At 41.4% G+C, this 23,288-nt stretch overlaps 1 protein-coding gene across 1 annotated transcript in view; it reads right to left on the bottom strand.

Moving 5' to 3' along the window:
- Positions 1-23,288, bottom strand: part of FER1L6 (fer-1 like family member 6) — a 68,242-nt gene that overhangs the window by 25,614 nt on the left and 19,340 nt on the right. The window contains exons 12-26 of the mRNA XM_074573560.1: positions 21,697-21,805; positions 21,031-21,211; positions 17,198-17,318; positions 15,965-16,065; positions 15,213-15,303; positions 14,307-14,426; positions 13,021-13,173; positions 11,520-11,706; positions 10,857-10,981; positions 8,785-8,919; positions 8,058-8,207; positions 4,142-4,252; positions 3,369-3,530; positions 2,042-2,225; positions 1,662-1,846 (exon numbers count right to left, since the gene is read on the bottom strand). Coding sequence (XP_074429661.1) covers positions 1,662-1,846; positions 2,042-2,225; positions 3,369-3,530; positions 4,142-4,252; positions 8,058-8,207; positions 8,785-8,919; positions 10,857-10,981; positions 11,520-11,706; positions 13,021-13,173; positions 14,307-14,426; positions 15,213-15,303; positions 15,965-16,065; positions 17,198-17,318; positions 21,031-21,211; positions 21,697-21,805 — 2,115 coding nt within the window. The remainder of the gene's footprint in view (positions 1-1,661; positions 1,847-2,041; positions 2,226-3,368; positions 3,531-4,141; positions 4,253-8,057; positions 8,208-8,784; positions 8,920-10,856; positions 10,982-11,519; positions 11,707-13,020; positions 13,174-14,306; positions 14,427-15,212; positions 15,304-15,964; positions 16,066-17,197; positions 17,319-21,030; positions 21,212-21,696; positions 21,806-23,288) is intronic.

Here is a 23,288-nt window from a genome sequence, read left to right as displayed (position 1 = left end):
GAGTCTCCATCTCTGGAGACATTCAAAACCCACCTGGACGCGTTCCTGTGCAACCTGCTCTGGGTGACCCTGCTCTGGCAGGGGGTTGGACTAGGTGATCTCCAGAGGTCCCTTCCAACCCTATGATTCTATGATTCTATGAATTCTAGGAGTGACTAAAATTAATCACCTGACTCATGACATCAAGCATGAACAGATGGATACGAAGAAAATGTCAACCTCCAAGAGCTAAATAAAATGCAATATGAATTAGTGTCTCTGTCTTTCATTCCAAGACACTTCACCATGATCATCATATTATTAAAGCCATCTCTATATTACATACTGATGATGTCAAAACTTTGAACATTTGAGACATTTCCACAGGAGCAACCCATACAACAGGCAAATCTACACCGAGAAATAGGTAATGAAGTTTTAAGGGATGTGAATATTCAGATACAAATTGGTTTTTCCCACTTAAGTCTGGAAGTATTTTAAGAACTCCCATTACTACTTTATTGCCTTTTGGAAGGAGAAAGAGTCCCAACAGTTGCTGCAGTTCAGCTGTTCTCTTTCTACAAAAAAGCTAAAATAGGATCTTGAAGTCCACCTGCTCATGTGGCAAATATTAATAACTTCTTTACTGCCTAAAGTTTGGCTCTTGTTGAATAAAATGTGCATCCTACACTCTTACACAGAGTTGTCAGCTTGGCTGGGGAGGCCAGAGCAAAGATAGATAATTGGAAATGATAGATAAATTAGTAGGAATGATAATTAATATAACACATTATGGGGTTCCCTTTAAGACTCTTTTCTTACTATACTTTGCTGTCATACTTTAATATTGTTCTGTACCAGATGAAAGATTCAGGCTGGTGTGTACATCTAGGAAATGAGACATCCCTGTGGTTTCTTTGACCTCCTAATTATGAAGGATGTTGGAAACATTTGACCACTGAAACAGCAAAGGTTAAAGACGCATGCTTTATGTAGCTGCAGAAACAACTTCTGAAATGAAACTCAGTCCTGCATCTTCTGCTTTTATTGTTATTAATAAAAGAGTGATTGTGATGGGAGAAACTACAGAGAAAGGAGGAGCATGTGCATCTGAACAAAAGATAACGTGTACAATCTAGAGCAAATACTGTACTACTGTAAACGCCATGCTGACCAGATTTGCCTTGTTTTCCTGCACTTCCCTGTCTTCTTCTACCCATAGAAGACACCGGTTTTATACTTTGACTGTAAGATCTTTTGGAAACAAGCTTTCTGCTCCACGTTTGTACAGCATCTAACACAAGGGGGTTTTCATCCCTGCCTAAACACCATGGACACAGAAATAGTCAATCACAGTGAGAGTTTTGCAATTAAGTAGATCATTCAAGGCTAGGAAAAGTAAAAATCCTACTACTCCAGCAGTACTTGCCTATTTGCTAGATGAACATCTAACATAAAAGGAAAGAAAGGAAGTATCTATTAATGGAAGTAAAGAAATTATGTGAGGTCAAAGCTGCATTGCTAACTAGTTCTCTCAAGGGCCATCAAGATAACGTGGGTGTTAACAACAGTACCCAGAATTTCTAATCCTAAAGTAAATAAGCGATTACCATTCTATAAGGAAGGGCTAAAGTCTGCAAGACTGCAACAAAGAGTTAATTCAGAGGTTCAGCTATACCCACCTTCTGTTTTCTGTCTTTCCCTGGTTCAGAGGCAGAGTGCTCTGGTTCAGGGGCAGGAGGTGTTGTGAGACATGGGTCTGGTTCTACCACTGTGCATTTACCCTGCTCCACCTCGGCGTAGACGTGATCAGCTAAAAATGGTTCTTCTTGGGATAATTCAGCAGGCTGAGATGACTCAGATGAAGCTGAAATTGAAACGTGGCTAGTTAGGTGAGATTTTGCCAAAAATACTACCATCACATTTGGTCATCATCAAATGATCATATGGTTAAGGGTTTGACACTCAACACAATAAAGAATATCTTCTAAGTACACGCCTAGTGCTAAGCCTCTAAATAGGTCCTTTGTCTTTTTATTTGGGGTCAGGGTTTGACATTTACCTTTCTCAATTTCTGTAATATCTAGTCTGTTTGGTGTAGCTTGAGGACCCAACTGGGTCTTACATAGGAATTGCTTAAGGCAATTGATGGTGTGCGTTCCAACAAGAGTACTCCTCCCAAATGCTCTCCAGTCGACTACGCAGATGCTTAATGGTGGATGCAAGAGTTCATTTTCAGGCAGCTCCTAGTGGAGTAGGAGAGACAGCAGCGTGAGAATTACTAGAGAATATAGAACACGAATAGAATATTTGTCATGCAGAGCAATAAGACTGTTACTCTTCCCTCCCTTCTTCTCCCCATACTCAAAATGCAAAATGCATACAGCATAGGCAACATAGTTCTGTCCACAGTTTTCTGCAAAGTCTGGAGAAAGCCTTGGCCTTAAGAATACAGAGGGGACACATGGACTGTGCTACCGAGTTGAGTCCCGTGCTGTCACATACAAGCATCTCTTCTTAGAATAAAACGGGAGAATCAGGAACATTCAGAAGGAATGAATGTTGTGTTGGTAGTCGTGAGTCTTAATGCCACTGCTGCTTTGTTGAAGGCTATTAACCCTATCTGCCTCAGTTTGTCCCACCATGAGATGTGGACACTGGGTGGTTACATGCCTTATAGGATGAATTACAAAAGGGAAAGCAGGTCTTTGGACATGTGATCTATAATGGAAGTTAAAATACTGCAGCAATCATACTTCAGTATCCAGGTTAGTGTTTTGTTATCCTTTTGTCTTATAAATAAACAACTTCTCTCTTGATGGTAGCAACTAGAGCAAATCAAACAGATCATTTTTTTCTGATGCTGACTTTCGTCCACTGAAAGTACCAGCTCTTATAGCGCAGCCAACAGACAATAACTACTTTCCAGTCCATAACAGCAAGTGTTACAATATGAAAATGTACAAAGTTCATGAGTCAGAAATGATCAATCCCCTTAATAGCCCAGTAACACACAAAAAAAAATTAAAATAATTGAAAGAAAACAAAGGAAACTGAGCATTACCCTGCAAAATGGAGGAGGGAAAAGCACTAAAAATATCCCTGTTCTCTGACAGCAAGTTCCAATCTATCAGTAAAAATCTGATTGCAACATATTCCCTTGCCTGCTTAGGACACAACATGAAGAATATCATCTTCTTTTATCACACATTTGTAGCAGAAGTCTTTTAAAGCGTCTTCAAATCAGTAGCTTTTTCATAAGTACTGATGTCCATTAGTATTTAATCAAGACACAGAGGAAATTATTTGACAAGAAAGGAAGGAAATGAGTAATTAACACCTTGCCTAACATGAGAACAGACAGGCAAGGAGCAGCATGCTTTACGTACCACTTCAAACCAGTCTGCAAGGCCACTGAAATTGGGATTTTTCTTGTAGCTCTGAATGACAGAGGATTTCACTCCTTTCCCCGCACATTCAATGAGAACCTGTGGGCGATCTACAGAAAGGAGCTGGACTTTCTTCAGCTCTCGAACACCCCAGAACAGGACCTGTGGTGGGCAGAGAGAAACATTAGTAGCCTGCAGAGACCCCTCAGTCTGGTGGGAGCCACTGCTGGGATCCCATCACTTCGTATCCCTTTGGGAACACAGGACCACCAGAAAAAAATACACAACTTAAATCTGATATCCAATATCCAACAGGATTATGGTGGAAGTTAAAGCAATTAATAACATTCAACTGATATCACGAAGTTATTGTCAACAGCAAGCCATAATAATCACAGTCTGCTGCTTTCTAACACAAGGGGACTTTGGGTCCAAACGGTGCAAGAGATGAGGGGAGACAAGGTGCAAACATTTGTACACAGGTAGGTGGCATCACTTGGCTGAAGTTTGGGACCCAGAAAACGCTGATCTGAACTTCACCTCCAATGAGGTCAGCTGCAAGGGGAAGCTCTCCGTCGCCGGCAGACACTTCCCTGGGTGCACAGAGTGCAGGTCCATCAGCCACTCTGCCATGGGGGCAGTCTCGTCTATATGCTATTTTTACGTGATTCCTATTGATCAGGATCTTAAAATCATCATCTCTTACTGTTACAGTTCAGTAAAGGCATAAAAGGAGCTGAGGTTTGGAAGCAGAAGTATTCTAAGTAACTCACCTCCACTCTGTACTTGCTTAAAACAGGTCGGATGTTGACTGGGACTGGATAAATCTGGCCAACATCTGGTGGATCCAGGGGGGGAAGTCTGTCTGGATCTGACTGAGGAATCTGAAAAATTAAGTAGTCATAACTTTAGCTGGTTTTTGGAAGAAGTGTCTATGAATGGCACAGAGAACACATCAATTTAACGCAGTTTCACAAACCATGTTGCAGAGCAGACAGGTTGTGCTGTGAGAGGAATGTGACCTGGATTGCTGTCTGCCCTGCTGTGATGCTAAAGCACTTGGCAGGAAGAGTATTCAATAGACTGGGTTTGTGCACCTTTCTGAAAAGAAGTCTCCTTTGTCCTGGCAGGAGATAGTCTGCCCTAAAGACATGCATGTACCGGAGCACGGTAATTCTATTTGCTAAAAATAGAAAGCACGGTAATTCTATTTAATAAAAATCCTGAGCAAAACTACTTCAAAGACTTTCTCAGGAAAATTCTATATCTGATTCTAGTTAAAGAAGGCTGGGGAACAGACAGTGCACATCAGCTAAACTGCACATTTGCCAGACAGACACAATGCTCTTCAGCCACTATGGAAGAGCAGTCCTGCTTTATTGCATGCTGTCACCACTTGAGAACTTGCAAATCACATCTCCAGAGTTAGGGCTGAGTCTTCTCTGTGCAGCTACTAAAATCATGCAGCAGGCGGCACTTATGTCCTTTGCGTGTGATCGCACATAAGCCTGGCCCGCGTTCAGGAGATGATTTGGGTGTACGTGACTGGCCTGTGCCAGGTGGGTGGGAGGAGAGCACCCACCACTACAGCTCTGACCATCACTTCGCCTCTTGCCATGCTCCAGGCTCTGCAGCCTGTTTGGTTCGCCTTCTGTGGGAAAGCTCCCTGGCTTCATTTCCCAAACCTTCCTAATTTTCAACAGTGTATTTATGACCTTCTCAGTCCATGCAGGGTGGATCCGAAGCCTGGCCTGATTTAGCAAATGTCTACATAAAACAGTTCAAGCCAGGACATGATGATCACTCCGACCAAAAGCTCAGGCTGTGATAGCAGAGAACAGTAGGAACACACGTTTCACAGGTGAGCTAACAACCTCCAGGCAGAGCTCTCCTCAACTTTCTTCTGAAGTACGGTACCTAAAGCTTCTGGGGAAAAGAAACACAACTTCTGGAGTGTTTCATCGTTCCTAAGCTAAATTATCACTGTTGAAAGGTGAAGCATCTGAGATACAGCTCTCAAAGGACCTGTAAAGTTGAAGTCTTCTGCTTCTTTTAACTAGGCCATCTGTCTGTTATTTGCTGCTATGTACAGTTGTGTGGGAGTTTAATTAGCATCAGGGAGAAAGGATGTATTCCTTAGTACCTTCTAGGTGAAAGAGGAGATGGGTGAAAAACATATCTGCTAGCATAGCACCTGCAGCATCCATGAGTAATTAATAAATAATTAATAGCAATAATTCACATGCACGTTTACTGCCTTTTGTAAGTAAAAATCCAAAGCAATTCATTTAATAGATTTTGGAGAATTTGAGGCCAGACATCTAGGTCTAATTTTGTTGTTCCCCAACGTATCTGCTTTCTACCAGCCACCTCTGTGATGCTCTTTAAAAAGCTGAACAGAAACAACTTTGTGAATAATACCTGCCTGTCTAGAAATCCACTTGTTTAGTTTTAATAGTATTTGGAGCTTCCAACTCTATATTAATTGGCATCAAATGGTCCAAAATTTTACCTCATAATAAATTAATTGATACTTTAAATAAAAGAATAAATTCACATTTAAGGGTACCCACTTTCTTTGCATTGTCTGACTTGGACACTGATGACAGGTGATCGAGAAAAATATATTAATCTGCAAGATACAGAGACATGCATATGTAATTTCTTAACTGCACCTTTAATTTCCTTTTTTAAAAAAAAACTAGAACATACATCGCTATTTGCATTTCTTACAGCTTTGAGAAGGGATTAGTTCCCAAGGACATGGCCTAGGAAGGCTGGGAGACAGATGACATTTGAAGACAGAACTGCCTCATAAAGAGTTTGATTAAACTGCCCTCCAAGACTGCAAAACCTAAGACTGATATCAAATCAAGCTTCTTTGGATCTTCGCTTTTGTTCTTTTTAAGTAATGCAGTTAACTGAACAGTTCTCCAATATAATGCAAGGTCCCCAGTTTTCCAAGATCTAACAACCACTAGTGAAGTTGAGAGTGCTTCTGTATTAAAAAGGGAAAACTCTCTTGCTTTCAGTGAAATTAGCTTGGTATGACTCAGAGAGGACTTTGCTTCATGGCCACAGTGAAACTGCACAGAACAAGAGGTGAAGAATGATCTAGCACTCAAGCTGACAATAGAGGAAAATACCCACAGGGTGAGTTTACAAGGGGATTTTGCATTTTTTGTTTTAAAAAAAAATCAGTAAATTCTGAGACCGCTTTGAGCTAAATCAAGACTCCTAGTATTCATTAGTCTGTATTTTTTTAGCCTAGTATTTTTCTAAATGTTATAAGAATCATTATATTCCTTCAGCAAGACCCAGCATAATGTTATTCATCTTGAGAAAGGAGCATTCACTTCTTGTACAACATTTCTTCAGCTGAACCAAATGATACCTGCAGATTGGAGTTACGGAGCACAGAATGTCATGGGAAAGGTTATGGGCTCAGAATGAGAATACGTTATTGATGAGAGATTTTTGTTTCCAACCTCACACAGAGCATCACCAGGAATCTCCCGATATTAGAAGGAGCCACTGGCACATCAGCTCACGAGTGCTTTGAAGCCTGACAGATGTTTATATATGTCTTTTCCTGAAATTTTCTTTAATGTCCATAGAGCTATTATCTGCCATGTGAGATCATAGAATCGTAGAATGCTCTAGAGTGTTGTCACTGAGAATAACAATACAGTGCATGAAAATAAGGACTGCAGAGTCTTTACTTACAGTTCTCATCAACTCTCTAGAGAAGTCTTAGGGGTATATTTGGATATATCCCAGAAGCACTGCTGCTTCCCTTGTACCAAAAGATGGCAAAAAAAATACAATGCTCTTTTCATTCACCAAAGAGTGAATTTCAATAAAAAAAAGGGAAAATTATGGCTAAGGTACTAGACTCTATCCCTAGGTACCCACGATAATGAGGAAGTGTTCCACATGGTGTCATATTTCACCAAGAATATAATTAGCTCATCGTGCTTAAAAGCCTCTTTTATCTTGGGAATATCTATAAAATGTGTCACGGAGTTCCACTTTTTTCCCATTTCATATTTCAGAATAAACCTGCCATAGGTTTTCAGCAGAGATAAGTTGCCTCTAACTGGTGGCTCTGCAAATTCCACTGAAATTCCTTGAAATCCCAGGCATGATACACCCCACTCGTGCATCTGCCAGGCTAGCCCTAGAGGTAAGCTGAATTTGCCTTTTGTCTCACAGTTGGAAACCAGTGTAACATCTCTCTTAATATGTTAGAGGGATCTGAAAACTCAGTATCCCTAATCCATTCCTTATTATTCACCACTGTCTTTTCCTAAGAGAGAAAGTAGCATTGAGAGCTTTCATGTTGCTAAAGTCAGGGCCACGAGCTACTCCAAAGAGCAGGTCACTGCAGTGGTGGTGGGATTTTCACAGTTGTTTCTCAAGCCAGAGCCCAATTTAGGGCAGGGCAAGTGATGGGCAAATGAGGCTCAGAACACGCGAGGGGCTGGCGATGGTGTGTGTGTGGACAGTGTCCCCTGGCAAGGTGGAGGGAGCAACAGAGATTGCATAAGGACTATGAGGTCCAACAGCAGAATGATCCTGCTCTAGTCACAATTCCCATTAATTCCAGGGGGTGGTGGGCCTTGGTGCCATGGCTGCTTTTGTGAGCCCAAGGTGCAAAAGTGTAGTGGTCCAAAAAGTCTAGTTTACCTCTAGAAGCTCAAATGTAGCAAGAAGGTCTCCTCCTGAAAGACTTCCACAATGCACTGGGTGGTAAGAAAGTTTAGGTGGTTCATAGTTTTCATCAGCAAGTCTCACCACAGGGGCAGCCACTGTAGACCCAATATATTCTGCCTTACCCTAAAAAAAGGAGAATGAGAGTGTCAAATGCACTTGAATTTCACAGCTGTCGTAGGAGCCAAGATGATGCAGAGCTTAGTATTTGTGGAAAAAAAAATCTCCTGAAGTAAACAGCAAGTTAAAATGCAAGGCAGGTATGAAAATGGAAGAGCTGAGTACTTATTACCTCTTCAGAGCGCTCAAAGTTTCTGAGCTCTATATTCAGCTGGTGAGACTGTGTCAGAGTTTGCATGGTCAGAGACAAATTCATGTCTCCTCAGACTTAAATACTCTATTTACAGGGGAGTGTAAAGCAAGTGGGGGCAAGATGCTTCTTATTTCTCTAAGCCAGTCTTTGGGAGCAAGATTCACTCAGGAAAAAACAAGGCCACAGCTTTGCAAGGACATAAAGTGAGTCTCAGGGCTGTTTTCAGACGTTAAACTGCAAACCACTGTAACGCCAAGCTCCATTTACCAGGGTCATCCATGTTGCTTGACAATTTTCCATTTAATGCCTATTCAGTGGCATGCTTTGCTTTTACGCTGGCAGTAAGACATAAGAGCACGAGTTTTTTGCTAAGCAGTATTTTGAGTTTACCACTGCGTCGTCATCGTACAGCTCGATGACAATCTCTGGTGGGAACTGAGCAATCTCCTCTCTGTCGCCGTGAAGCACAATGCTGTTGAAGAGCAGCATCTGGTTCCAGGTGGGGGATAACGTCTGAGAAATGATCTAATGAAAGAGAGGAAATGCTTAATGAGCTATGAACTGCCTGGTTGGGCGTGTTTCAGTGGGATGTGCTGATCTGCTGGTGACGTCCTTTCCCACGGCCTGGACAACTCCCTTATCTGAGGCACCGCATTTTCCAGCAGCTATTTCCAGCCAGAAGAATATGATTCTTTCACTTTGAGGCCTGTATCTCTGGTGTCTTCATTTCCCTGTTTGCCTCACAGACCCCTCACGGGCATATCAATACATGACAACCAGTCTGTGTAGACAAAGCTCAGCAATGAATTGAGAGGAAAGCTACTGCTTTAGCAAAGCAGGCACATGCCCAATGCTATTAAAATATAGCCTTTGCCCTAAACTGAGGCCAGTTTTCACTTCTTCAGTGTACATTTTTTCAATCTTATTTTTCCTTCAGGGTAATGACACATAACACTTCTATATATATATATATAAATAAATAAAAGATTTAATGAATCACTCACAATAAATCAATAGTTTGTCATTTGTCGTAATTTGGCTTATGTGGATGCTTATGGCATTTCATCATAGACAATGTTTTAACTGTCTTGGCAGAAAATATATTTAACAAAGATAACATTTAAAGAGGAAAAATGTGCCAACTGCAAATTGACTCATAACCTGCTATCGTTCTTTTGAATGGAAATAAGGCTCTTGACTACAGTTTATTGGCACTTGGCTGACAGTCTTCTAAAAACATGCAAGTTATTGGCTGCAATATTTTATTCAGGCAGCGAATAAACTTAACACTTCTGTGCCTATAAAATCCTATTTTTCCTGGGCCAAAATTTACTTTCCTGAATCTGGTGCATCTAAACACTAGCTTCATTGGCTTCATCCCCCAACTTCCAGTAGAAGTTAAAATCACGTTACAAGAAAAAATCAATTCACATCCTTGAGGCAAAAGCAGCGCAAAGAGACAAAAACGACTTAGAGGAAAGAAAAGGTTTTTACTTCTTGCTCCTTTTGGCAGGAGAAATTGAGAGAATTCCTCTGAGAGAAGAGGAATTTTAGAATTAATTAAATTAAAACAGTCTTCTGTGGAGGCTTTGGGGAGAGGGGTTGGATGGGGGGGGGGTGTTAAATACTTTTTCTGAAGGAAGAACATATTTGGCCCCACAAATTCTGCTTGTGGCATGGGTTTCAGAACTCATGGCCCCATTTTAACTCCAGGGTAGTTGTAGAGGGCTCAGGACCTCTGAAAGTCAGTCCTCATGTTTTGTGAGGGACCATTCTCCTGTTCATTTGCCAGGACTTTACTTCAGCCTTCCTGCTGGAGCTCTGTAGGAGTTCCCCCTTCTCTCTAGAGGCTCCATCAAATGTCCACAGGAGACCATTTGCCCGCTGGAGATGCCTGAGGGAGACCACTTGCTATGGGCACATTTTTGCAGCATTTAAGTGGTACAGAAAGTCTCACACCTCCCTCTTTTCAGCTCATTTCAACTTTGCCACTCTAAACCCACCAGTCTGCTTTGCCGAACCCCATCGCAAAGAGCCATGCTGGCTCACATGGCTACAGAAGCCATATAAAGGTCTTCACTCTTTCCTCAATCATTGCACATATAGATTGTAAGAGAAGAGAACCGTAGGGGTTCATCCTCATACCAAGCAATGACAACAGCCCAAACTGAAAACATACAAAAAAAGATGTTGAGAGAAGTAATTCACTTCCTACAAAGTCCCAGTAGCCCCAGAGAATCTGACATCTGAGCTAAAATAAACTAGTACTACTGCACCTTATGTTAGAATAACAGGTTACACCTAAACTTTTGCCTTGCTTGCAGTGGACTGTCAGGAGTTGCCCTTTAACAGCAGGCATCTAACTTTTCCTGCTAGGTACCTCCTTGCAAAGCCGTGATTTTTCCTTTTTGTGGCTTAATTGGGAAAAAATATCATATACTGAAAGAGACTTTGGAACTTACCTTCGTGGTCTGGCAGTGTGATGTGAAAGTAACTTTTGCAAAAGGATCGGAAAGTCCAGTGTTGTCAGCTGCAATGAGCCCCCTCGCCTGATACATGTGGGCTCTCAGCTGGAAGAGGTGCGGGGCTACGTCATTGCAAAGAAAACAGTTATGTCAGCTTCATGGAAATGATGCAGCACATACATAGGAAGGGAAGATTCACCACCTGCCATCCAACCAGGATCTGACAGGGGAACTGTTGCTAGTGCTGTCTCACTAAAGAAACACCTGAGATACTCAGAATAAAATCAACGTCCGATGTAAGTCTCTACCACAAGGTTGTTAACTGCCAGTTTTTATCTCCCATCACCGGTTTATCTACTCAGTGTTCAGCACAGTAGCCTCATCAGGAGAACTGAAGGATGTTTCCTCATTACGAAGAGACAGACCCATGGGACAGGGAACAGAAATTGCAAGCGAACAGGTCCTTTCTTTCCCTGACATCTGCAAAGTGTCAGTGGCAGGACTGATGACTTGGCAATGAAACCAGCCTTTTCTGATGAAAAATACTAAGCCATGATCATCTTAGAACGGTTACTTTAAGCAGGTCATGCCGCCCTCTGATTTAGACCTTTTGGGGCCATGTTTCTTAATTGCTAATATAGAGAAGAAACGGTGCCTTACTTTTATACAGCAAGCAGGCAGGTGAGGGCGCCGCACTCTGCCCTGAGTTGGTTTCAGATGGTAATTCAGTCTCATATCCTACAGGCAAATTATCCATGATGCTTTGGGCATAGTTGGCAGGTCCAAGCCATAGGTAGATGTCCACCTTTGCCTGCACAGTCCAGCCCAGTGAGCGCTTGCCTGGTAACTGAAGAACAAAATCCACCCATCACCCACAAGCTCAAGAAAGAGAGGTGGCTGGATGCTGAGTGCTACCAAGCCAGAGTAAACTAAAGGAACATTCACTGAGTTGATATACTGATAAATGGCCTTTCTCCACAGCGAGTGGCCCTGAGATTCATTTAGCACAAGAAACTTCTGTGATTCTTAGGGAAGAAATGAGTAGTTTACTTGGTCGGAAGTCTGCCTAATATGCAGAGATTTGTTCAGGCTACCTAGTAGCTGCAAGCATACCGGTGCTAGCTGATACCCTGCTTTTCCCAGACTTCAGCCCACTTTCCATGTCATGCGGTTTTGCTCACCTCCAATAGTTAGTCTCAGGTATTACTAAAAATAATACTCCATTGGGCAGGTCAGAAAACATATTCCAGCATAAAATGTTACTAGCCTTGACAAACAATACTATTATTTCCTTCCTCCCCCTTCCCACTTCATCTAGCTCTGCCAAGCTCAGTGTTTAGTATTATCTGTTCCTAAGGCAATTCCTGATATTGATGGGGCTGGAGAGTTAATTATGGTGGTTTTTTGCTCATGCGGGCAAACAGCACTGCGCTTAACAAGTACCTATGACAACTATCAGGAGCTTCAATATTTCTATCTGCTCTTCAGCTGTACTTTATGGGAGTGCTCCCATATAACTAAATGACTCAAAATTCGTAATATGAAGTTACTACTTTCTTATGTGTTTGGGTTTTTCCTGATGGCTATAGTAACAATTACATTGCGTAACATTCCACTGCCCGTCACACCGCCTTTGTAGGAGTATATCCACTAAGACTTTCTTTCAAGATGAGTAATCCCATAACTATATTTTGGACATACATTGCACAACTCTAGGCACATTTTAAATAGCAAGCATAAATAAATCGCTGTATTACCACTGAATACCTAGGCTTCCTTGCTATCTGAGTTGCTGCGTGCTGATCTCTTACCACTCTCCTCCCAGACTTCCATGTGCTGCATTCTGACGTCTTTGCCAGCAAAGAGGCTGTACCTCTTCTATCTTTATTTATACAGCCATAGATAAATAATGCTATATACTTGCCATAACAAATAATGAGAGAATTAATTAGTCATACATCAAAAGCCTGGTAATGATGCAGTGCTTAGAGAAGGACAAGCAGAAATGTGAGAAGCAAACATTAATAGATGGCAGCTATAAACGTGCACACATTTTTAGTACATTTCAAAGGTGAGCCTGTAAAATAAAATGCCTGGAAGAAATGTGAATACCGAATGCTCCCCAAGCGTTCCCTGTGTTTGCAGAGTGCCCCAGACTTACTTTCAGGAAATGAGTTTTAATCTTCCCACAGTCCTTGCCTCTCTGCTCCTTCACTGGAGAATACAGTATGTTTTTTGCTGGGACTCTTGCATATGCAACTCTCTTGTTGCTGCTGAGCATCCAGATGAACACATCAGGCACCGTATTCTGCGGCTGTTAAATGACGATGAATATTGAACTAAAACTGAATTATTTCTATGAGCCATCACCATTATTTTTTATTAAAACACACTCTATTTTACTAAGAGCTGATTCCCTCATAGCTCTGTGGAGTGGCTGATGTGCACCCAGAATAACAGAGGCTGTCACTTCATGCTTTGCAGTCCAAACCTCCATTCCTAAGCACAGCTGAAGTTAAAGAACTTTGTAGAGTGATTAAGCAGCATCTGCTTTGTAAATCAATTCAGGAGAAACTAAAATTAAAATTCTGGGTGTGACTCTGTCTCTGAAAATAACATACCCACAGACTGCATAAGCTGAAAGTACCTACCATGGAAACACATTCAACTTCATCTATACCAGCAAACAAAAAAAGACTCAGAATCAAGCACTGGCATACAACTATCTATTCTGCTTGTGCGGATGCTCCGTGACATCGCCTTGCCCTGCCTCAAATAGCATTTCCCCAGTAGCATTTCCCCAAGCAAAGCCTGAACGTGGTTCGAAGCAAAGACCAGCCCAGGGGTTGTTCCCAGGAGACACCGCGAGCAAGGTCACTCTGTTTTGGGAAGGAAGAGAATTTGGGTGCAGGCTGCAAACCATGCCAGGCTGTGCCACGTGCTCTCTGAGCCATGGCCCTGTGTAGTTGGCTAGCACAGACAGCTCTCAGAGGGACAGCACTCCACTGGCTGGATTTTGGCCCGACCAAATATGTCCATTCTTCTGTTATTCTCAGGCTTAATAGGATGTCTAAGCAGTGTCTGCACAGTGAAGTATAGAATAGAGACCCCTGAGCTCCAAATCACTACAACCATACAAGTGGAGACATGAATTCAGATCAGAAAGCAGGCTGTCCCCAAACCACCAGGTCACATATGGGATGATCTTATTTTTTAAAAAAAAAAAAAAGAAAAACTCTCTGTACCGCATCTTCTCCATATCACATTGCCCAGTGTTTCCTACCCCAGTCTGTTAACAGGTCCATCTAATGCAAAAGAGGATTGGGTCCAGATATTCAAAGGAGAACTCATTGGATAACCAGGCCAGGAGTTATTATTCACATGGGATTATGGAAACCAAAGTCAAGCCCTGGAATTTAAATTTATCCGAATTTCTGTGTGGATTACCTCATCAACCAAGAATCGAATTTTATCTATAAAGCTCTGAGTCTCACGCATCATTTCATCCAGTGGCATCTTCTTTTTATGCTGATGAACAATTCCCTTGGCATCACTGGACATTGCTTCCTGCAGTCAGGAAAGACAATATGTATTTTTTATGCATTATCAAGTAGTTTCAACTGAACACAGAAGGAGGAAACAGTCTTCAATTCAAATTGAAAAGAGAAGATGGAGACACTTGGTTCAAGGTAACAATTACCTTCTTCATCATAACAGAAAGTGATCAACTCTTTGGAGCAGAATAACGTAAAATGTTGAACGTCCCCCATTTACTCTTTGTTTGTATGCATACTGCATGTATGGAAGTCACAAGAGACACGTGGTTATCACCTAGGATTATTGGGCCTCAGCTATCACAGAAATCACAACCAAATTCTGTGCTACAAACAGTAAATAAAGCTAATAAACATTCAGGCGACCCCCACGCAGTTTGGTTTCTTCTCACTGGTTCCCTGGAGGAGCTGATTAGGTCCAAGAATATTTAATGCCAGAATTTACTAGTCTTGAAGTTCAGCCCCACCACAGTAATTTAAAGCCTAACAGCAGCGTTAATTTGGTGCTTGTCCACTGAACTCAGCACTGTCCCATTTTAAGATGCATGGAAAAGAAAAATCAGCTCATTATAATAATGTCATATTTGTATTTAAAAACATGTTCTGAATTATTTTAGGGTATCTTACAACTCTTTATTAAGCACAGTGGGATAACAGTCATTATTAAACACTCATGGATACTATATTCATATTAATTACAAAGCATTCCAGTATGGTGAAATCAAATAGAAATTAAAATGTATACAACCAGCATGATTTCAGTCATTGCATCGACACTTAATGGAAAAAACACACGTACCAGCTCTTGCTTGAACAGCATGAGTCTCTTTTTGTCCAAAGCAGTGTAGTTCAACCCTTTGGGCTTCTTTTCAGCAATGGTAATGAAGGCCCTAGGACACAAAAATAACAGGTTCTTTAACTGTGTTATTTTTTTAATGTGAGCTGCTAAAATACATTGGAATTAAATGTTGTCTGTCTGCTGCAGTACACAAACCACAAGACAGAGATGCTGAAATTCTCTAAAATAAATATTGAACACCTAGAAGATTCAAAGAATTGAGTCCAAAAACTCTTCACCACAATTCACAGAAACAGGGTTGATATCTAGAAATTAGAGTTTATACCTGTTTTGAGCCCAATCATGTCATCCTACACAGAGCCTATTGGGTGATCTATCCCAGCATGTGGAATCCTTTGTTTTTATCTTAACCTTGTCCTTTTTTATAGTATGTCTATCACACACTTGATTTAATCCTACTTATCCCATATACATTCTATTCTTAGAACCCGGAAAGCCAAGAAAATATAACGATTGGCAGTAGATTATGGTCAACACTGAATATTGAAAATAATAATAAAATATTTTCTCTATATAAATATAAACTGCAATTTAGGAAGGCCTTTGCTTTTATAGCAGAATAAATAAAATATATATCTCAGGAAGTTTACTGTACTTTTTTTTTTAATTATCATCAGTTTCCTTGTCTAGCCTCGAATTTGTAGTGAACATATAAAGTTGATTTTCTGTATGCCTCTAGTAAATGTAGTTACCTGCTTTGATTGATAAAATCATTTAAGGTTGTCCTCATTTTCTCCTCAGATGCAACCTCTGAAACCTTGATCAAGTCCTTTACTTGCTCTAATGATTCCTCCTACGAAAAACACACGAAAAAGCCATTATGTAAAGGAGGGCACTTTGTCATTCTGCCAGTGTTACCACACCATTATTCACTGTATGACTAGCAAGAATGAGGGAGGCGACTTTGTAACCTGACAGAACAGGACCTTTGATACAGCACTATGCTTGAAGTGCACAGAGAGAAGACTCCAGCAGCATGATTTATTTTGACCTTTCCCCAGTCTCTCCAACTACTAGTCCAAGCTACTACTGCTTGGAGCAGCTTCGTTTTCTCACTTCTCTGCTGAAGATCAGTCAATGGGAAACATTCTTCATGAGGTAGGAGGAAAAACTGTAGTTCTCCTTGGTTCTGTTTCCAGCCCTGCTGCTTAAATTTAGTAGGTTGCTGGAGTTAACTTCTTAAACTTCAGTGGGCACCTGGGTCTACTGCAACACCTACTGTTATCATTGAGAAATGGATTCTGTTCTTAGAAACTAAAATAAATGGCTGGATTTCCAGCAAGGCCTGTGGGTGTTCAGGTACACTGACAAACATTTCTCTTCATATATATATTCAGATGTTTAATTTTCAAATACCTGGATTCAAAATGTTGGCCTATAAGCCAATAGCTTCTCATGACACAACCTTGCATAAATAAGGGTAGAAAAAAACATCATTATGGGAAAACACTGACAAGGGCATCACAGTGACTGCCCATGAGACGTTATGCCATTTTGTCTCTATCAATGTTTTATGAAAACTAAAAACAAAAAGTGTCCTTTAAAGAGTGTCCAGCATAAACACACGTTAAACCATGTGGTCTGGACAAGAAGACATCAGAGGAAGAACCATAGGAGACAGAATTATTCTATATTTCATATTTTAATTATTTGACTCTTCTTACAAAGAATAAGACATTTCTGAGAAAAGAAGACATCCCTACAGAAAAAAGAAATAATTGTGGACAGAAATATTTGACTAGCTTTAACAGATTAAAGCAATTTAGGAAAAAAAAAAGATAAGGGGCTGATATCAGCTACTCTTTCATAAAATGAACAGCAAGGAATGTAGTGGGAGAAATTTTGAAGGCCTGCTTTGGGGAACGTGACCTCTCACTGCCATACTCTGCTGAACACATGAGCCTGGGAAGATGGTTACCACTTACCAGGTGATCCGCCATTTTCTCAAGTGTGTTGGAAGAGTACAGACGAAAGGTCTGGTCACCCCAGTAGCTCTTGACACAGATACAGGGCTTCCTCTCGTCGTACGGCAGGTACTGGTAGTTCCTGTGAAAACAAAGTACAGAGTAGATCACAAAAGTGAGAGAGGAGCCCAGAGGGAGGCATGGGAAACAAAAACTCTTTGGCGCTCTCTCACAGCACAGAAATCGAAGACACAACAGGATGTGTTCACATATGCTAACCAGTAAATATCGAGAAGGACAGACATCCCTGAAGAGAATAACAGTCCACAGTTTCAGTGCTTTCCAGGGTGGGAGAAAAGCCAGGCAGAGAGTCATACAGAGAAGCTCTGAAATACTGTCAATGGTGGGAAGCAACAAGGGAGAAAGGAGCAAAGATGAAAATCTGATCACCTCTTCAAGAGCAATGGCTCCGCACACTGCTCAGCAGAAGAGGCATGTGGCAGTTTCACCAACACATTACTTTCACAAGATGCTTTTTTTCAGAAGCAATAGCTAGTGGAGATTGACGTTCCTTGGGAGAAGCTGATCTGCAAGAGCCTAATTAGTAAAAGTCATATCGAATTCATAATAACTCAGTGATAAAACGCATCTACTGCTCTCACTTTTCTCACTTTTTATCTTAGGTCCAAGTTGCCACATTGATTCTTTTTGTAATGCTGCTTTCTTTGGGTGTTCAGCTTTATGAGTCTTGTACCGGAAAAAATGAATAAGAAGTCAGCATAACCAGAGGCTCTGCAGACTTTAATGCATACCTGCCACAAAACCTGGTGTTTCTATTAGGGTTGTGGTAGGCACTATGTCAAAACTATGTACCTGATAAGCACGTTGCCCCCCTTTTATATAAATACTATAGCCCTATGAAACACCATGCTCTGACTCTGACTACTGAATTTAGCGCTAGAGATCTCATCATTTTTCTTAGTGACGGGACAGTGGAGAGCTTTTTAATGGATATGAAGCTCTATAAACGGCTTTATGTTCTCCTGGGAATGGCTCTAACCCAATACCACCATTACATGCCCTGCAGATGAGAAGTGACTGTACGGGACAGCTATTTTCTGGGGTACACTTGCATTGTGATTTAACCCCAGCTGGCAACTAAACACCACACAGCTGTTCGTTCACTCCCTTCCCAGTGGGATGGGGGAGAGAATCAGAGGATGAAAGTGAGAAAACATGTGGGTTGAGATAAAGACAGTTTAATAGGTAAAACAAAAGCCACGCACACAAGCAAAGCAAAACAAGGAATTCATTCACTACTTCCCATCGAGCGGCTGGTGTTCAGCCATCTCCAGGAAAGCAGGGCTCCATCATGCATAAAGGTTACTTGGGAAGACAAAACGCCATCACTCCAAATGTCCCCCCTGCCCTTCCTTCTTCACCAGCTTTATATTGCTGAACATGATGTCATATGGTATGGAATATGCCTTTGGTCAGTTGGGGTCAGCTGTCCCGGCTGTATCCCCCCCCAACTTCTTGTGCATCTTCAGCCCGCTTGCTGGTGGGAGTGAAGCATAAAAGGCCTTGACTCTGTGTAAGCACCACTCAACAATAACAAAAATGTCACTGTATTATCAACATTGTTTCCAGCACAAATCCAAAGCATAGTCCCATAGAAGGTACTATGGAAAAAATTAACTCTATCCCGGTCAAAACCAGCACAACTTGCCTTGTGACCCTTCAGTATTTCTCCACAGAAACTGATTCCCTAAATAATAAAGAATAAAACTACCCACGCCTCCTGCACTTCATGATGTTCAACAACTGGCAGAAAAAAATGGTTGCATTTTCCATTTCTTCTCCTCTGGGAGAGGCTGTGGTATCCCAGAAAGGAGAGTGCACTTCCTATGGAGAGAAGAATTCTCTTCTTCCATTTCAAGGTCTCTCTATCTGAGCACAGCCAAATTTGCAGAAAGTCCTGATTATCTGCTTCTGAAATCCAGAGCCCCAGTAGGTTGAGTTGTCTAAGCATGGGCATCCTGTGGGCCCAGAAGTGTCTGGGTCTCTCATGTTTGCTTGTGAGGGTGCCTCAGATACCCTAAGTCACTTCAGACAGGACCAAGCATAGGGGTTTGAGCACTAAGCCAAGCCCACAGAAAAAAAATCACTTGTCGCTCTTGAGTGTCCTATTCATAACCCCAAACTTCCACACATCCTTAATAGGTTTATGTGAGAATATTTCTGTTTGAAAAGACGAAGACGAAATAACTCACATGGAAGACTGAACTTTCATGTCTATTATTCCCCCTGTAAGAATCTGGGGGAAACGCTTTTTCAGTGTTAGCTTATCCTTTTGCTATACATTTTGACATAAAGGTGGAAAATTCCTGGCAATTTCATGGTGCCTGCTCCTTTAATTAGTGGGTTTAATCTCCAAAATGGACTCTTTTTGTTTTCTATTGTTCATTTTTGATTCTAAAATGCAGAGTTTATCTAAACTATCGGATATCCCATTAAGGACTGATTAACACTAAAAATATCCAGTGATGAGACCAGTAAGATGCCAATGAGACAACAGTCATAAAGTCATTAGTTGCTATCTGTGGCTGGCCAAACTGTTTTAGCTAGCACAGGGGGAAAAAAAGACGCAGCAATTTACATAAATTTGAGGAAAAGGGATCTTTAAAGACAGAAAACTTTGTTAATATTGGAGTGAGCCAAGAAGCAAATAGCAGATTTGAAGAATGATTCATTCCTTTACAACAGTTCTTTAAATCTAAATTCTTGTTAAGGGAAAAAATAAAAAATCCCACAGTCTCTCAGGGAGGATAATAATGCAGCATGTATCGAAAGCTGTAATCCTGTTAAAGAGGAGAGGCAACTATCTTTCTGTCAAACATTGTTTTTCCCCCCTTCTGTTTATTTATTTGCTGCAGAAACCAAAATTTCTATCTTTTTTTTTTTTTCTTGCACTAGCTCTTATCTAATCTGACTGAGCTCTCACTTGGTTGATTAATATATTCAATCTGACTTGATTGATTGCAAGAAAGGATGAAAATACTTTTTAACTTTAGGGAGGTCCAGAAACCAAACAGATCCAGGTTGATATTTCCCACCTGGTCCTTATATCTGTAAACTGCTTGCAGGGCCTGGTCTTCTAAAGAAAGAGGTACCATCTGGTCTTGGCACTCAGCAATATCAGGGTTTTACCTACCAAAGCACCAAAGAAAATATTTCTTTTTATTAGCATCTTCGAAATGAATTAAACCTTTACGCTTCTGTTTACAAACAAGGCCATTTATAAAAACTGTTCTGCATGTTTCCATCCATTGGTCCATTCTTTTTTCACAGACTATTTCCTCCTACTTGTGTTACTACTTGCTATTTAAGTCTACATCTATAGTTATTAAGTCTGGAAAGTGTTCTGGGAAGCTGACTCTGGCTTGACCAGATTTCAATATTTTTGATGTGTCATTCTGCTTCTGGATCTGGTCACTGGGTGGATGTTACTTGCGATCAGAATATGGGACCCTAAACCTGGGATAGCACTGAAGGAGTTGCACTTTCCTATAGCTTTCCAATGTATAGTTGGTATCACGCAGCCCTTTTGGAAACACCAGAAGTTCAAGAGCCCATGAGGCCAAGATCAGAAGATGAGTGTAAAATGGCTCAGAGCCCTTTCACTTCAGTGGAACCTAGAAAATTTACTGTTGTGAAATATGTAATTGAGGACTTGAAAGCCTCAATTCCACACAACCTGTTTAATGCTGGCAGGGTTCATTAATGAGTTCTGGAGGATTATAAAATAGGAACCAGAATCCTGCATGATAAGGTTTCAAAACACAGATCCTCACCTGTTCCCACCTGTGATCAGTGGCTTCTCAGGGAGTGTGGTGGATATCAGGGGAACTCCAAGGTCGTGAAAAATTTCATCCTCCCCCTCATGCAGCAGGCTTTCTTCTGCTTCTCCATCCCGTGTCTTTTTTTTCCCTCCAGCTCCTGCTGACACCCCATCAGTAATATTTCCAAAATTACCTAGAGATACAGGATTTGTGGTGTTAAGGGATATGGTGTAAGGGAGAACTTTGTAGAGTGGAGTTGATGGTTGGACTCGATGATCCCAAGGGTCTTTTCCAACCTATATGATTCTATGACTCTATGATTACAAGTGATGAGAGGACTAATTGCAATGGGCATCACAGAATGAACTCTGCCCTGAGGTAAATTATTTGAGTTGGGTCTCTGAAGAGATTAGGAGGCAAAATACTGGGTCAGTTGCTGTATATATTGGGTGAGAAGATTTGTATTGATACAGGGCATCTGGGAGTAGAGACAGCTACGCATCAGTATGCCCAGCTTGGCTGCTACCCAGAGAAATGACGATCAGGGTTTAACTCAAACGTGTAAGCCCTGCTCTAAAGCTGATTCCTGAGCCCTGAGACGCAGCTGTCAATAACATGTAGCATCCCCTTGCTCCTGAGACTCCTTCTCTGCTTTGGAGAAAAGCTTAACACACTTACCAACAGAAACCTCAAAGGTTATTGGCTTGTCCCCAACCTTCCTATCAATCATTGTGGCTTCAAAAAATGTCCCAAAGAGGAGGAATTCCTCAAATTTCTCTTCATAGATCTATTGGAGAAGAAGGAGGCAGAAATATGACATTTATTTTACCTTCGACTTTTTTTTACAGCACAGAGGAGTCTTTGTAAGTCTCCAGTAGCTGTGTTACTGCTGTAGATCCATCAGTCTGAGGTGATCAGTGAGGCACAATTTGTAGAAAGAAGTAATACCTCTTCTGTGAGAAACTGGTATGATTGGAAAAAGAGATAAACCTGTGTGACTTTGGTCTTGTCAGTATTGTCCAGTTATATCAAAACTGATTACATGAGAGTCATTACCCCTCACTTCATACTCTGTCTCACCAGTAGTCGCTATGAAATGGTTTCTGTGTCTTCTTGTACTCTTATACCATCAGTCAAACTATACACCTATGGCAGCTCAAGGGCCGTTTTAGTGCAAAAGCAACAAAATGTCACCATCCTGACAGAAGTAATTTTGCAGTGAGTACAGCACTAGTCTTCCTTTGCATTGCGATAGTAAATACTACCATCCTGGCAAGGGCGTGCTTGCCCGGCTCTGCTCTCCCCAGGGATGGTATCAACCTACTGCCCATGTGTTTGTACTATCAAGACTTTGACCTTGCTCAGGGACACCACGCAGCTCTCAGTGATGCCAGTAAAACTTAAAGATTTCTGGCATCCACATTTTATTAGACAGCAGCCCTGTGCAAAAGCCTACTGAAGACAAGCAATCCTTCATTTTTTTTTAATCCTGCTGTGCTTTAAACTACAGGCCCAAAGGTGGGTCTCATTGCAGGGGGGTACAGTCCTCTGCTCTCTGCCTTCCCTAATGTCACAGCACAGGAACCAGTAAACGTGTTTTCAGATCTTCACAGAATTTGGAAGCACAAGAACCAAAGGGTCTTGGTACAGCAGCACACCCTCAAAAGTGTAACAACCTTTTGTGCAGTTTTAAGGCACGGTTTGGCTCTGTTTAAACCTATTGGAGCCCCAGCGCCTGCTTGTTCTCGGCACCACTCTCACTTAGGGAAGGCTAGCTAACACCTCTAGCACTCTTGGGTCATTAACAAAACAAGCTATTAGCCCAAACCAAGACTAAGCTCAATAGAAATAAAAGTTGTGGTTTGAGTTCTCCCCAAATTCACACCCTGACTGACACAATTACTCCAATGCAAATCGTACTGATTTCACAGCATGGACACCAGTGTACTGAAGTCCATTAGGCAAGATCAGTACCAGTTTCTTTTGCAACAGAGCAAGGCAATGAATAAAACATCAGCAGTATATGAATATTTGTTTCCCTGACTTTTGCAAAGCAGAAACAGCTTTTGACACAGCCCATGATCGCTTCGTTTTGGAAAACCTCTGCTATACAGAGCAAAAGGTCATAAGTCTTCATGAAAGGATTAGCAGCATCATGTACCAAAGCTAACACCACAAACAGATTGCAGCTCCAGAGTAGCTTTAGCTTCCCTGAGCCTTGATTATTTTCAGCATGAACCCAGAGCACAGGGTGCCTAATAAAGCTGAGA

This window comes from Larus michahellis, chromosome 2 (genome assembly GCF_964199755.1).
Source record: "Larus michahellis chromosome 2, bLarMic1.1, whole genome shotgun sequence".
Taxonomy (NCBI): domain Eukaryota; kingdom Metazoa; phylum Chordata; class Aves; order Charadriiformes; family Laridae; genus Larus; species Larus michahellis.
The sequence above is the reverse complement of the archived record's forward strand: the minus strand, read 5'-3'. Positions and strand labels throughout refer to the sequence as shown.